The 16,996-nt window shown below is 40.7% G+C and overlaps 1 protein-coding gene across 1 annotated transcript in view; it reads left to right on the top strand.

The window, feature by feature from the left end:
• RANBP17 (RAN binding protein 17) overlaps positions 1-16,996 on the top strand; it is a 520,934-nt gene that overhangs the window by 388,097 nt on the left and 115,841 nt on the right. Inside the window, exon 19 of the mRNA XM_006864848.1 lies at positions 83-191. Coding sequence (XP_006864910.1) covers positions 83-191 — 109 coding nt within the window. The remainder of the gene's footprint in view (positions 1-82; positions 192-16,996) is intronic.

The following is a 16,996-nucleotide window of genomic DNA, read 5'->3' as shown; positions in this document are numbered from 1 at the left end:
TTCTGTAGTTTTCATGACTAGACTGTTCCTGACAGTGTAGATAAGGCATTAGTAACTGTGGATACTCTTTTGCTTTCACTAGAGTGAACACTTCCCCTTTCTTGGCATCAGTGAATGTTACAGTCTCAGTGACTTCAGGTGCCGAACAACCTTCTACACAGCCCTCACCCGCCTTCTGATGGTAGATCTAGGTAAGGTTAAGACTTTAAGCTGAATTAATAAGGGATCAATAATATACTTCTATGACTAAAGTAAAATGAGCTTAATAAGGGACCAACAATTTACTTGTGTGAATAAAGAAGTAGGATACTAGTGAGTACAATACTTCATTTACTAGAATTTACCATTCTTGACAGTTTTCTACACCTTTCTAAGATTTGAATCTATACTCATTAGCATCATAGACAAAACAAAACAAAAAAATCCATGTCATGTTTCTCTTCAGTTAATACTCGCTCTGATTCTTTACCTGAAAATTTCTATTAGGGGAGTGGGAGAAATAAATCAAAAAAGGCTGAAATTAAATTCTTCAAACTTGTTTTATGTTTATTGAGTAATATTCCCAGCCAACCAAAATAGTACAACCCAGACAAAAACTCCAGTTCCTTAGAGAAGAATAAGATGAAAGTATAAAGATCATAAAGATGGTATGTCCATTTGCTCTGGTAATTTTTCCCCATTTCTGGCTAGTTTATGTTTTACTCTAATGTATTACTTTTCTAATGGGAAAAATAAACTTATCTGTTACTTTTTTCCATAAGGAGTATAAGGAAGTTAACCAGAAGGCTTTGAGGTACACAGTACTTCAGCATGAGCACTTAATCCAGCCTGTGGTGACCACGTCACTCTGGGTCCCCATTTCCTACTTTCTGCCGCCTGAATTTGAATACTGCAACTGAAATTAATCAGTTGTAGACCTATGAGAGGATTCAATCAATGGCAATGTCATCCTTAGAGAATATAAAACTGATGATACTTTTTTGTTCCTTTCTCTTATAATATATTGATTGATCAATCAACATAAATATGAATTTTTAAAAACATGATCATACAAAAGGAAATGATATAAATAACTTTATTTTGCCCATAAAATGCATTTAACCTTGGGCTGCGAAGGTGACTAACCCCTCTCTGCAATAAATTGCCAGGTAGACAAACAGCCAGAAGTTGAGAACAATGCAACTAGAATGATTAAGGAGCTTAGTGGGATTGATTTCTAAGGAAAGATTAAAAGAACCATATATGTAGAACTTGGCTAAGTGACAACTAGGGCTGGAGGCAAAGAGAGCTGTCTATAAATATTTGAAGAGTGTAAACCAGGCATGCAAAACCCACTCATCAGCTACCTTAGGCAAGTGAGAGATCTAACCAAGCGACAGTTTTTGCATACTACACATTGGCCTATGTTACCTCTCATCTGCTGGCTTGGGGAGACAAGGAGTGGACCCAGACACATTGCCACTGTCCTCAATAATCATTTAGTGAGCACACCATGCTGAGCTCTGATGACAAGACAAAGATAATTTAGGCATACTGGCCCCTGCCCTCAAGGAGTTTGTCTTCTTGCGCTCTCACTTGTCCAAACATGAAAGAAGAAGCTTGAAAAACTTGTTTAGACATAGTATATTCTCCATGTTCTAAAAATGCTCTTTCAATGACCTTGTGAGAAAAATAAGTTGCGGGGGAGGCAGGGGGACCAAAGTTACAGGAAATACCTGGAGGAGAGGACCTGGGACTGGAACAGGTCACCGTTTCCTGTAGTCATCCTGGACAGAAGAATATATCTATATCTGCAGCAGCTGAAACAGTAGGACAAAGACACCTGGTGACACTGGGGAGTAAGCATTGGACTGTTGACCGCAAGGTTGGTGGTTCAAACCCACCAACTGTTCAGCAGGGAAAAGAGGAGGTTGTCTGCTCCCTTAGAGATTTATGGTCTCAGAAATCCTACATGGTGTCACTATGCATCAGAGGTGACTCACCGGCAGTGGATTTGGTTTGCTTGTAAACAGGATGGCCTTTCAGAGCCCAGATTCCATTTACAGCACTACTGTACTTGTTGTTTAATTAATTGATAGTTGATATGTGGTGCCCAGAAAGGCCCTACATAACACACTTTCTTTTTGAAAACATGTTTATTTTTATTTAGTGCTGTTTGTTAAGTGCTGTCGAGTCGGTTCCGACTCGTAGCGACCCTGTATAGTGCTTCTAAAGAGTGGCTGGTGAGTTTGAACCGCTGACCTTGTGGTTCAAACTGATCTTGCGGTCTAGTGTTCAGCCCACAGCACCACACCAGAACTCCAAATACATTACATATTCCATATTACATGTTTAATTATAAAATTAAATGGAGTCCTATTGTGGCGCTGGGGGTTATTGCACTTGACCACAAGGTCGGTTTGAACTGCAAGGTTGGCAGTTCAAACTCAACAGCCACTCCTGGGAAACCCTATATACAGGGTTGCTATAAATTGGTACTGACTCGATGGCACTCAACAACAACAACATTAAGTAACTTAATGTTACTTAATTACTTAAATATTATTTAAGTAATTAAGTATTAATTACTTAATGTAAACATGATAGCTTTCTAGGATAAGCACTAGACTGCTCACCACAAGGCCTGCAGTTCAACCCCACTAGCTGTCCTATAGCAGAAAGATGAGGCCTTCTGTTCCCATAAAGTTTATAGCCTTAGACACCTTATACAGGGTTGATATGAGTCAGAACTGACTCAACACCACTAACAACAACAACAACAATGTAAGTTGTGAGGCACAAGAAACTGAAGTAAACATAAATCATTTGAATAATAAATAGGCACTGTAGGATAAGCATTCATCCACAAGGTCAGTTTGAGCCACAGAGTTGGCAGTTCAAACTCACCAGCTGTTCCTCAGAAACCCTAAAGTAATTATGTTTCCACTACAAACATATTTTTAAAAAGGTGATGGCTTACGTGGTCATGCATGTTACACAGTAGGTGTTGAGGATAAATAAATTGAATCTGGATGTGGAACTTTTACATTGTTTGAAAAAAATTTTTTTTGTTTATCACTGGCTTCCTTTTTAAAAATAATTATGTACATATTATAAGCATCAAGTGATGATCTGTGGTATGTATTACCAGAGCTTTTTTCCCTTGTTAAGAATCTGAGTTGCTCTTCCTGCCAAAATATGTTGAGCTCTTTTAGGATGTGGGCTTGTCTTTTTCATGTTTTTCTAGCACCAGGCTCAGTATCTTGACATTGTAGATGCTCAGTAAATACTTGTTGAATGAATGACAGTCAAGTATACTGTAAACACGATGCCATCATTGTGACTCATGGAATCAGCTCTGCCTGCCAGGCTCTCTCTGGAAGTAGCTTGATCATTGGCCTCTGGAAGACAAAACAAATCAAGTGGCTGATTACTTTCACAAGTGATTAGCTACTCTTGGCCAGTCTTGTGCTAGATTAGCCGCTTGTTGCTCTCTGTTCAAAGTGTGTTACTTTAAAGACAATCATTTGTTGAGTGTTATTGAACACAGTTTCTGTTATTTGAAACCTTGTCTCACAAACTAGGTTGACGGGAACGTTGCTGTCAGAATTGCTGTATATATGACTTTATAGTTTTCTATTGTGTGTTCACTGTCATGGAAACGAGGAAGAAGGAGATAGTACTGTTGTCAAGAGATGCACAGATCTCTGTATTAAATAAAAGAAATAAAAATTTTAGATAATGAGCATCCTCAAATTAAAGACAAATTTGAGGGGGACTTTTATATCACTGATGGTGGGGATAAGGGGCTGGGGAGGCAGGTGTTAGGAATCAAACAGAAAAACCATCTGATCTACCTGCTTACAAAGCATTGGATGTGATTGTTGGATTGAAACATAAAGCATATTCTAATTGATTCCTGCAAAATAAACAGAATATATTTTGTGGATAAGCCATGCCTATTGGAGTGATTCGAAAGGGGAAAGAAATTGGTGTCACATTAATTGGTATCTACTTTGAAATGCATTTTGGTTTCTATTCAATAATTTGTACTTCATATGAATTTAATTAGATGCTGTGTGCCCCAGGTTGTATTTCAGATGAAAATGGGGATTTGGCACAATAAACAGTTGTATCATTTGATCAAATTGCTCCTTGGCTAAACAAAACAAAATGTTCACTTTTATAAAGAATAGAATTGAAAGCATTTCATCATCAGAATATTTCCTTTTTCAAGTCATATAGAAAGCATTTTTTAAGCCCACTTTGCCTTTGAATCAATTCCAACTCAGTGACTCCAGAGAACAATTAGAACTGGCCCATCTTTATGGATTGGAGCAGTTGGTAGGTTTGAATCTGTTAGCAGCTGAGTGCTTAACCACTGCACCAACCAGGACTCCTTAAGGAATCACCAGTGTTCTTAAGGGCCATTGAGTTGGTCCTGACTCATAGCGATTCTATGTAGGGTTTCCAAGGAGCAGCTGGTAGGATTGAACCATTGACATTGTGGCTAGCAGGCTAATACTAACCCAACAACAACAACATGAAATAAAACATATTGTACACATGCAGAAAGAAGAGCAGAAGAAAACAGATGACTAATCATATGTGCATGCATATTAGCCCTTCCAAGGCTCACTGAAAGTTACCTAGGTTGTTTAAGTTAACTTTGTCAAACTAATAAACTAAAGAAAATATAGTATTGCCCAAGCCAGTCAATGGAGAACCTCTAGGGAGCTGTTTAGTATAACATCCATGAATAACTAAAAATCCACTTTTTTTGTTTAATTTGAAGTGAATACAGTTGACAAATATCAGAGAAGGGAAGTATGGAAAAGAGCTGTGACAAAGCTTATCAATTTGTGGAGAACCAAATATCATTAGTTGCAAATTAAGGGTTTTTTTTTACCAGCAACTAAAATTGCTCAGTGTTACTAACAGTTGTTTTCCCTGGAACATTCTTGATTATGCAAAAGGGCTTCAAAAAGTTTGTGAAGGTGTAAGAATAAGGAAGTAAATGTTGTCTTTTCAATAAATAGTGTGTAAAACTCCAAAATAAAATTTTGTGTGGAAATATTCCATTATCTTTTCATTCCATTTTCTACAAATGAAGCTCCCTTGTATGGAACCACTATGATTAGAAGAAGCCTATAGACTGGATTTGTGTGAACCGTGCTTTCCTCAGATATGCAAACTCTTTAAAAAGCAGTCATGTGTCTGATGGTCATGGGAATATTCATATCCAAATTATGTTTATGATTGCTAATAGATAGTCTGTCTATCTCTAGCAGTGAGAGTAGTGTCAGATCCATCTAACTTTGGCTTAGAATAGGAAATTGGCATATGAAGATATCGCTAGTTTAAATCTGAGAAATTTTAAATAACAAAAGATATTACTTGAACAAAAAGGAAGAGTTATCCCAGAAATAGCTACTAAATATACAAATAATAGAGGGAGGAAACTTTCCATTTCTATGTCAATAAAAACTAATATTTGCTTACAACTTTATAGTTTACGAAGAGCTTTTGCTTACATTCTCCTGATTGATCCTCACAACCATCTCATGAAATTGGTATTATTCTGTTGTTTATCTATTGGAGAAGTAAGGTTCAGGAAGATGAAGTGACTGCCCAAGGCCAGTCATAGAACTGGTAGCCCTCTGACCACACCTTCTCTTTCATTTTTGTTACGCTGTTATATCACCTTTTACCTCAATTAAGAAAGGTAACTTTTTCCCCCCCTCAACTATTTGAACCAAATGATTGATTTAAGGTTTGCTGGTATTGAAAAGAAGGGAGAAGAGATTACCTTCCAAGCTATTGTGAAATAGACTCATGTTTGTTATTTGGCCCCTATAGAATCCTAGAGTGGCCCTGTAGGATAACCACTGGACCGAAAGGTTTATTTGAACCGCAGGGAACTAACTCTCCAGCGCTTAACAACAACATATAGTTGTAGCACAGTGCTGTAGTCAGTGAAAGTCAAATACAGATTTTTAAAATTTGTACCTATGACTAATAATTGGCCAAAGCAGATGTGTTCTCAAAGAGACAGGAACACAAAGGTGGATATTCCAGGAGGCTGTAGCAGGTGAGGTGCATGCTCAGAAATAACTAATGTTCCTGACGGATAAGAAGGGTGCATCAGTATATCACCTGTGTCTATGACTTGGCAGAGGCTATCTGGGAAATAGACGTTGGGGGAAGGGGAGGTGGGCAGTAAGGGGTAAAGAAGCAGCTGGAAATACTTAGAATCTATAATGAGATAATTAAGACTAATTAGCTGGCCCTGTAGGCAGAAAGCAACCCATTAAGTCCAGATCCAGTTTTAATAACTTACCTGGTTTTGAGGGTACAGAATCTAAAACACCTCAGGGAATGAAATGCTTCAGGGATGAAACTCTGAGGTTAGGTGTCCTAGAAAAGGAATAGCAATGGTGTACAGTGGATAGTTCAAGAGCAAAGGTGTCAGCTTGAGGACTAAAGTGCACCTGAGCCAAACCATGGTATTTTTCAGTACCCTCATATGCAGTGAAAGTTGGACGGTGAATAAGCATTTGAATTATGGTGTGGGAGAAGAAGTTTAAAGTACCATGGACTGCCAGAAGAACAAACAAATCTGGCTTGGAAAAAGTACAATAATGTTCCTTAGAATCCAGGATGGCCAGACTTCGTCTCTCCTACTTTGGGCATGTTATCAGGAGGGACCGGTCCCTGGAGAAGAACATCATGCTTGGTAAAGTGGAGGGTCAACAAAAAAGAGGGAGATCCCCAACAAGATGGATTGGCACAGTGGCAGTAGCAGTAGCAGTGGACTCAAGCATAGTAGCAATTGTGGGGATGACGCAGGAACAGGTGGTGTTTTGTTCTGTTGTACATAGGGTTGATGTGGGTCAGAACCGATTTGACAACACCTAACAACAACAAAAGTGGACAGAGTATTTTTCTTCTGAAAACTAAGATAAACAGTTCAGGTTCCCTAGAGATTACAAGGAACCTCAATTTTCTCATCTATTAAATGGAGATCTGAAGAGTTGGTGTGTGGTTTAGGACGTGAAAGAGCCTTGAGCAATCCCTGTCATGAAACAGCTTCTCAATGAATATTGGTGGTGGTGGTGGTGTGCCTTGGAGTCAGTTCTGACTCATAGCGATCCTCTATAAGATTTCCAAGACTGTAAATCCTTATGGGAGCAGAAAGCCTCATCTTTCTCCCACAGTACTGCTGGTCATCTCAAACTGCTGACATGAGATTAGCAACGCAACTTGTATGTGTACTATTTAGAGGCACGGCGTCTTGGTGTGGTGCTGTAGGATAAGCACTGGAATGCTAACCACAAGGTCAGCAATTCAAACCCACCAAGCCATTCCTTGGAAACCCTATACAGGGTCGTTATGAGTTGGAGTTTTCTTCCTGGCACTTAACAACAATTAGAGGCACTGCCACTGGGACTTTAGAATGAGGCAAGCTCAAAGCTCTCGGTACAGCTACACAGTCTCCAGTACCCATGGCTCTTGTTTCCTGACAGCAAGAGATAGTGCAGCTTCTTGACAAATACTAAATCATCCTCCCCTACCTGGAGCCATCTTGTTGTTGTTAGGTGCCATCGAGTTGGTTCTGATTCATAGCAACCCTCTGTGGGGTTTCCGAGGAGCAATTGGTGGGTTTGAACCACCAACCTTGCAGTTCATAACCAACTCTTAGACAATTTAAAGGAAAAGAAATGAAAACCTGGCTCAAGTTAGAGGACCCTAGCTACGCATACTCCACAAGTCTCTTTATGAACCAACTTTAGAAATGCTGTCTTAGGGATGGGCAACTTGGACATTGGCTACCCAAAATGGGGGGTGGGGGGCTACGACATGACTGGCTTACAAGCTTTCAAGAGGGAACCTAGACCCAGAGGGCCTGGAGGAAGGTAGAATCTCCAGTGAGTAGTAGTATTCAATCTGACTAGGCGGGGCTGATGCAATGAAATGCAGACGGGTCTCTTCTGATACAATAGTGAATAATTGTTATCAGGACTTATTGTGAGAGTCAGAAATGTAAAGGTAGACGTTTTATAGTAAGGAGGAGAGTGATTAACTTTTCAGTGTAGGAGTGGAGGTCCCTAGGACCATCAAGGGAGAAGAGCAGAGAGCAGGACCCTAGCCAGAGAAGCAGTGATGCCTGAAATGGAGGCAGAGATGATGACGTGGAGCGATGGAGCAGCTGGAGACTTTAGATCCAGAGAGGAAGAGCTACTGTGTGCTGAAGACCTGGGGGGTACAGGGGAAGGATTGCATGGAGGGGATTGTAACCATGGCAATGAGATGATATACGATAGAATGAATGTAAAACTAATGTTCTCCTATGTAAACTATCACATAATTCACAATAAAACATTTAAGGAAAAAAAAAACAAAGGTTGTCTTAGTGAAGTGCTGGGGAACAGCAGATGACAGAGCCTAGACCTACGAAAGTAACTGGCTCTTCTGAGGTCATCCATTGTTACTTGGTTTTGAATAGATTCTTTTCTTCATTCACAGAGTATCTCCTTGTTGCTATAATTTCTCTTAGTGTGGACCACAGATTTATAGGAGACTTACTTTTACTGACTATATGTTTTCTATTGCTATTGTTGTTAAGTGTCACTGAGTTGGTTCTGACTCATAGTGATCCTGTCGAGGAGCAGCTGGTGAGGTTCAAACCAACCTTGAGGTCCAGTGTTTCTCCTGCAGCACAGCACTAGGACTCCTTTCTATTGCTACTGTAACACATTACCGAAGACTTAGTGGCTTGAACAATACTCTTTTTTTTTTTTTTTTTTTTCTTTTTATTGTGAATTGGATGGAGATTTACAGAGCAATTAAGTTTTCCATTCAACAGTTTATACACCTTTTTTTTCATGTCATTGATTTCAATTCTCACAATGTAACATCACTTATCCCACTTCCTGCCTCTGTTTCCCATTTCTACTCCTCCTTTCCTACCCCTTCTGAACTTTGTCCTTGGATAAATTCTGCCCTTTTAATCTCAAATGATTGATTATTCTAAGGAGTGCCTACCTCCTGGATGTTCTGTTTTCCCTGAAGGGTGGCTAAAGTAAAGGGTTCCACCAGGATCAATAAGTCTGGTCTATTTTATGATTTTGAGTTGTGTTTCACATTTTTCACCCACTGTATCCAGAACCTTCTAATGTGACCCCTTTCAGAGAAGTTGGTAGTGGATGCCAGGCATCATCCAGTTCTTTTGGTCTCAGGGCTGTAGATACTGTTGTTCAAATGGTCCATGAGTCCACTGGCCTAATGTTTCCATCTATCTTCAGTTTTCATCACTCGTACTTCCTATGGACAAAGAGAGACCAATAATTGCCTTAACAGTACAACTTTATGATTTTTCAGGTCTGTAGGTCAGAAGTCTCACTGAGCCAAAATCGAGATGTTGGCAGAGCTGCATTCCCTATGAAATCCCTAGGAGAGAACGGATTTTCCAGCCTTTTGCTGCTTCTAGAAGCTTTTTGCTTTCCTTGCCTCAAGGTCCCTTTCCCCCAACAACACTGGATCAAATACTGTCATCTCTCTGATTCTCCCACTTCTGCCTTCTTCTTCCACTTTTAAGGATACTTGTAATTACATTAGATTCACCAAGATAATCCAGGATAATCTCCCATTTTAAAAAGCCAGTTAATTAGCAACCTTAATTCCCTTTGTTATATGACCTATTTGCAGATTGCAGGAATTAGGGCAGTAGACATGTTTGTTGTTGTTGTTAAATGTCTTCAGTTCTGAGAAGTGGCTGATGGATTTGAGCGGCCAGTCTTGCGGTTAGCCACCCAGTGGTTACCCTAGAGTACCACACCAGGACTCTAAAGACAACTCTGGAGGGCTGGTGTTCAGCCTACCAAGCTGACCTGTCACTAATTCCAAAGTGCTTCACACAACATTCACACAGTAAATCCTCAGCAAGTGCTTTGTTAAGTGCCATCGAGTCAGTTCCGACCCATAGCGACCCTGTACAGGGTTTCCGAGGGTGTAAATCCTTACAGGAGTATAAAGCCTCATCTTTCTCCCGCAGAGCGGCTGGTAGTTTCGAACTGCTGACCTTAAGGTTCACAGCCCGATGCGTAACCACTATGCTACCAGAGCTCAGCAAGTGCTAGCTGCTTCATTTATTACTCCAAGTTACTTGTACTGCTTGTTTCTTCTGCTCAGTCTCCCACCCTTTTGACCCCTTACAACCCAGCTGCTGTTTATATTAAAGTTTTAGGAAATGTTCTGTATACTTTAAAGGGTAAAAAAGAGACACTTTTTTTTTTTTTTAGCTGAGATATATACTTGACCTATCATTTAACTCATCCTCTTAAAAAGTATCTAATTTTATAGTTGTAATATAGTCACAAGTTGTGCCGCCATCACCACTTTCTAATCCCCAATCATGTTCGTCGCCCCAAAAAAGAAACCCTGTGTATTTTAGCAGTCACAACCCCTGGCAACCACGACGAATTTGCTTTCTGTCTCTATCAATTTGCGTATTCTGGATATTTAATATAAATGGAATCATACAATATGTGGTCTTGTGTCTGCCTTTGTTCACTTAGCATATTTTCAAAGTTCATCCAAGTTATACCATGTGTTAGTGTTGTTGTTGTGTACTACATCGAGTCGGTTCTGACTCATAGCGACCCTGTATAGCATTTCTGAGGAGCAGCTGGTGGGTTTGAACTGCCAACCTTGCAGTTCAGTCTGACCTTGCAGTCCAGTGCATTATCCTGAAGCGCCGTAAGGGACTCAGTTTTATTGTTTTGTTTTGTTGTGTTTTTTTATGGCTGAAAATCATTCCATTGTATAGCTGCTCTGCATTTCGTTTATCCATTCGTCAGTTTATGGGCATTTGAGTTGTTTCCACCCTTTGACTATTATGAAATAATACTGTTATGAACGTGCATTCATAGGTTTTTGTGTAGATATGTGCTTTGTTCTGGTGGGTGTATGTATCCCTGGAAGTAGAATTGCTGGGTTCTGTGGCAACTCTTTGTTAAGCTTTTTGAGGAACAGCCAAAATGTTTTCCACAATGTTTGCATGATTTTGTATTGGCTGCACCGTTACTCATTCCAACCTGCAAAAAATGGGACCCCAACTATCCCTCGCCACAACACTTGACTTGCCTGGCTTCGACAGTTCACTGCAGTGACCACACAGACACCATACTCACAGTTACTGAGTTAGTAACAGGTTCAGGGGCACAAATGCTCAGGTGACAGTTGTACAAGTTGGACAACCTCTCCACAGCCATGCCCACAGGCAGGCCTCTCTGCCCCACCAATATTTCAAAGCTCTTTTAGGGATGCTGATAAATCCCTACAGGACACACCACTCTACCATTAGCCTGATAAATCTTCAGGCTAATGAGTGCTTGAAGGCACTCAACTCTTACTCTGTGGGTCAGCAAATCTAGGTCCCCATTAAAGTGCCTGAAGGCACTTCACTCAGCAAGTAAGCCTCCTGCCCCAAACACTTAACTTTACTTTCTCCATGGGCTGGGAGGGCCACCACTCTGCCTGGTGCTCTGGCTCTTGGTTCTTGTTACTGCTTCTTCTCTGCCACTCCTCTGCTGTCACAGCTTGCTGTCCCTGGGTCAAGGGGTGCACTGGGCAGGGATCTCTGCATCCAGAGGACATGCTCCACCCCTGGCCCTTGAGATCTCCCATTCTGCTTCTGAGATGGCCCACTGTAGACCCAGCAGGATGGTAACATTGACCACTGCCCTCATTAGGTTCCCCAGTGCTTACAATCACAGTCCTGTTAGCAACCTCACAAGTAAATCATAGAATCCATCAATATCTCCTCTCACCTTCTCTTTCCCAGACCTAGGAGGAAAAAGTCATTTGGTGGGAGTCTACAAAGACCCTGGGTAGAAGACATTCAATAATTCATTACACCACACCACCACTCAAGGCTTTTAATTGTGCCAAAAAAAGAAATGCCCTCCAAAGAAAATACGTGGAAACCAACATACTAAAAGGCTCACTATTTCATTTTAATGTGACTTCTCGGAAAGAAAAGAAAAAAATGTTTGGGACTCAGAAAATGAACAACTTTCTTTTGAATCAGATCCTCAAAAACCCCAGTAAAGGTGATGAGCTTTGGGATTTACCTAAAAGTTGAAGAATTTATCATTATGTTACCTGTGCTTGACTGAGAACCTGTTCTAAAATTTACTTTTCCTGATGTCAGTGAAAATAGTAGCCTGTAACTTGGCACCTCATCTTGAAATCTTACTGGTTTCTGGGCTTTTTACTTGCTAGGAAAAGAAACAACAAAAACTGGCCACTTCAATGATTATTCATAAAATGATCCCATATTGGCATGCTGCATATATGACCGCATATTTGAATACAGAGCTTGTGTGTCCTCCTTTGGTTCTCAAAACAGTAAATGATCCCTTGTTGTTAAGTCCCGATGTCAACTCATAGCAAGTGGTTCAAACCAGCCTTTTGGTCCAGATCTTTATCCCACAGCACTATACCAGGACTCCAAAATGATCCCTGGGGGTTAATAAAAATGAGAAAAATGTCTTTTGTAGCTGTAGTATAAAGTTGTTTGCATGATGTAGTCAGAAATGGCCAGTTCTCCATCTTATGTGGTACAAATTACGTTGTAGTGTGGCATTGTGGGTTAATGCGCCAAACTGCAAAGCTGTTTGAACTGCAAGGTCAGCAGTTCAAGCTCACCAGTTGCTCTTCAGAAACCCTATACAGGGTCGCTATGACTCAGAACTGAGTTGACAGCACTTAACAACAACAACAAAGGCGCAATGTTAGCCAGGCACTAGTAACTCACGTTCCCCTACCTTAAACTCAAGTGGTTGCTTAGAAATCTCATTCTCCTCATCAGAACCAAGCCGATTATTCTTTACCCTCTTCTGATTTTACATGGCTCCAGGCTCAAGTTTCTGTGACCCTAACTTCAGTCCCTACTCGGAAGCATTGCACCCTACCAGAGATGGGAAGAACTTGAGCTTGGGAGTAAAGCAGACCTGCATGGCGATCCCAGCTCACTGTTGGGTACCAGCTGCATGATGTTGGACCAGCTACCTAATTATTTTTTGAGCCTCTCTTTTTTTTTTTTTTCAAATATAAAATAAAGGAAATTATACAACTTCCTTACAACGTCATAGGATTTCTGTGTTGTCCATTAATGACTTAACAACAGTGCTTTGAATATAGTAAGACTACATGAATGTTCATAAAATAAACATAAGTACCTGACTTAGTTTTCTAATGCTGCTATAACAGAAATACCACAAGTGGTTGGCTTTTTCAAATAGACATTTATTCTCTCACAGTTTAGGAGACTAGAAGTTCGAATTGAGGGTATCAGGTCCAGAGCAAGGCTTTCTGTATGTCTCCGTGTGCTCTGAGGGAAGACCCTTGTCTCTTCAGCTTCTGTTTCCTGGTTTCTTGGAGATCTCCATGTGGCATGGCGTCTCTCTGCCTCCATCCTTACTTCCTTAGTTCGTTACTTTTATACTTTGTAACAGATTGGCTCAAATTATATGCTATACTAATCCTGTCTCATTAACTGCAAAACTAACCCCATTCCCAAATGGGATTATAATCACAGGCTTAGAGATTACGATTGACAACACATCTTTTTGGTGACACAATTCGGTCTGTAACAGGGTCAAATTCATTGCCTGCACATAATGAACATGTAGTCATTCCACAAATATATCTTTAGTGCCAGCCCTATTGTAGGCACTGGGATAACAGGCCAATTTATCTACCAAATTTCTACACCAAGGAGGTTGCATTCTAGTAGGAAAGACAAACAGTAAATGAGCAAAAATGCAAATTAACAGCCCATCCAAGAAGTCCTGTCAGACAAGGAAAGCAGATTCAGAGAATGACCAGGGGGCTCTGCAGGTTTTAGGTAGAGTGGTTAAGGCAAGCCTTTCTGAGGAGGAAGTGACTTTTAAATAGGATTGCTCCCCAAATCACTCTCTGTAGTATTTGCTCCTTGATTTCTTTGTGTATGATTGGTGGCTTGGCTCTGTGCTCCCGATATCCCTGTGTACCTCAGTCAATCAAATTTTCATGGGAGTCAAAAAGTTGTTTTATGTTGTTGTTGTTTTTTCATCTGTTTACTAATATATTAAGTGAAGGGGTGAGATGTGAAAGTTCTGAAGTGGTCTTTGTGCTAAGTGGATATCCTTCCCTTGGAAAAGCTTTGCAACCTCACAGTCACAATTTATTCTGTCATCTTTCTAAAATGATGATAAACTCAAGACAACAGAAATGCTAATGGCTGTCATTTTGCAGGTGCCAGGCACTGAGCTAGGGATTTTACAGAAGTTTCCCCATTTAATCCTCACAGCTAATTTTATGAAGTAACTATTACATTTCTTAATTAGAGATCACAACACTGAGGATTAGGTGAGTGAAGTGACTGTCCAAAGCAGACAGCCAGCAATAACAGAGCCAGGACTGAAGCCCAGAGCTTTCTGATTTCAGAGCGTCCACCTTTACCAACACCCTATTCTGCTGAAAGTAACTATTGTTGTTCTCATTAATATTCCTACATTTAGAAAATAGTTCATTTTAGGAGAGTAAGATTATACAGTCTAAATATAATGGATGTACGTGTTACATATTTTTAAATGTGATGTTTGCTTTAATTATTAATTATATCAGGCATAATAAAATATAATAGGACTACTGGTGTGGCAGAGCCCTGGTGTGACACTGTGGGTTAATGCACTGGACTGCAAGGTTGGTTTGATCCATGAGGTCAGCAGTTCATGCTCACCAGCCGCTCCTCAGAAACCCTACACAGGGTGGCTATAGGTTGTAACTGACTCATCAGCTCTTAACAACAACAACAACACTTGTGTGGCACTGTAGGATTAGCACTGGTCTGTGAACCACAAGGTTGGCGGTTCAAAGCCACCAGCTACTCCTCGGAAACCCTATACAGGGTTGCTGTGAGTTGGAACCAACTTGACAGCACTTAATAATGACATAATAAAATAAGGTCTTTTTAAAAACTCATCGTTTGAGCAACTACTTTTCATTCAGATACAGAATTCTCCTAATCTATATGCCAGGCACTATTCTAATACAATACTAGGCCTGCCATTATTTATTTATTTATTGAGAATGTTCTGTTTTTCACTTGTCATAAATTTAATTTTCACAATAACCCTCAAAGGTAGGTACTTCTACCCTATCTTGTAGATGAGGAAATTGCAACTCAGAGCAATACATAAGCTACTCTCCAAAGTTAAATAGTAGGTGGTAGAACCGGACAGATGTCCTACGTCATCTTCCTCCACCAAGAAATGAAAAAGTACACAGTCCTGGCTCTGCAGAAGCTAAGCCAGAGATAGCATCAGTGTAGGCTGATAGATGCTGTCTTTTCCACACTCCCCACACTAACCCTTACCTAAGGTGGCAGTAGTAGCACTGCTTACGTGGTATCATTAGTGTTGTTAGTATGTTGCTGTTGTTCAGTGCTATCAAGTCAGTTCTGACTCATAGAAACCCTGGACAGGGTTACTGAGGAACAGCTGGTGGGTTTCAACCACTGACCTGTGGTTAGCAGTCGAGTGCTTATTAGTATGTTGTTGTTGTTGTTGTTAGGTACCATTGAGTTAGTACCGACTTATTGCAACCCTGTGCACAACAGAACGAAACACTGCCCAGTCCTGGGCCAACCTCACTACTGTTGTTGCCACACTTGAGCCCATTGATGCTGCCACTTGGCCAATCCATCTCGCTGGGAGTCTTCCTCTTTTTCTCTGACCCTCCACCTTACCTAACATGGTATTCTCCTCCAGCAACTGGTCCCTCCTGATGATATGTCTGAAGTATGAGACAAAGTTTGGCCAACCTGGCCTCCAAGGAGCACTCTGGCTGCACTTCTTCCAACACAGATCTGTTGGTTCTTTTGGCAGCCCATGGCACTTTCAATATTCTCCTCCAACACCATAACTCAAATGCATCAATTCTTCTACCATCTTCCTTATTTACTGTCCAGCATTCGCATGCATATGAGGTTATTGAAAATACCATGGCTTCGGTCAGGCGCACCTTAGTCCTCAAGCTGACATTGTTGCTCTTCAGCACTTTAAAAAGGTCTTATGTAGCAGATGTCCCTAATGCAATACATCCTCGGATTTCTTAACTGCTGCTTCCTTGAGTGTTGATAGTTGATCCAAGAAAAATGATGTCCTTGACAATTTCAATCTTTTCTCTGTTGATAAGAATGTTGTTTATTGGTCCAGTGGTGAGGATTAGTATATGTGTGCTTTAATACCTGCAATTCAAGGCAGACTGATGGTGGTGGTGGTGATTATGTGCTGTGGAGTCAGTTCTGACTCTGTGACCCTGCATAAGGTTTCTAAGGCTGTAAAGATGAGAAAGCTTCATCTTTCTCCTGAGGAACCACTGGTAGTTTTGAACTGGTGACCTTGACGTTAGCAGCCCAACCTGTAACCATGAAGCTGCCAGAGCTCCTTAAGGCAGACTGGTAAGTACTTTTTATAGTAAAGTGTCTACTAAAATGCTATGGGAATAAGAAGGGAGATGGGCATTCGTTACCTGCAGTGGGAGTAGGGAGAAATGCAATCATTTGCCCTGGGCCTTGTAAAGACGGGAATGACTTCTGTATAGGTTTATAATGTCATCACCAGTTGACAGAGGTTAGAGCTCAAAGAAATTACTTGGTCACAGACCATGACCAGCTGACAGACCAGGGATTATAATTTGGTTTTCCTTACCCTCCATTTAGGACCCTGACCCTTGTTTAGGGCAGCGTACTGTGAAAGAGTCATTGGCCTTCACCTTTCATTTTTAAACAGTCAGGTTCCTGATTTCTCTAGGATTCCTGGGAGAAGTATGTGAGGTTTCGAGGGGGAAGGAAAAGTCATAAAAGATTTGGGAGTCAAAGGCTTCTGATTCTGCTGTTCTTCTGTTTCTGGCCTGTAGCCTCAGTTTCCTTATCTGTAAAATGACTTATCAGAGTTTCTCAAAGTTC

Source organism: Chrysochloris asiatica, unplaced genomic scaffold, assembly GCF_000296735.1.
Source record: "Chrysochloris asiatica unplaced genomic scaffold, ChrAsi1.0 scaffold00071, whole genome shotgun sequence".
Classification (NCBI taxonomy): Eukaryota; Metazoa; Chordata; class Mammalia; order Afrosoricida; family Chrysochloridae; genus Chrysochloris; species Chrysochloris asiatica.
This window is presented reverse-complemented; position numbering and strand designations above follow the sequence as displayed.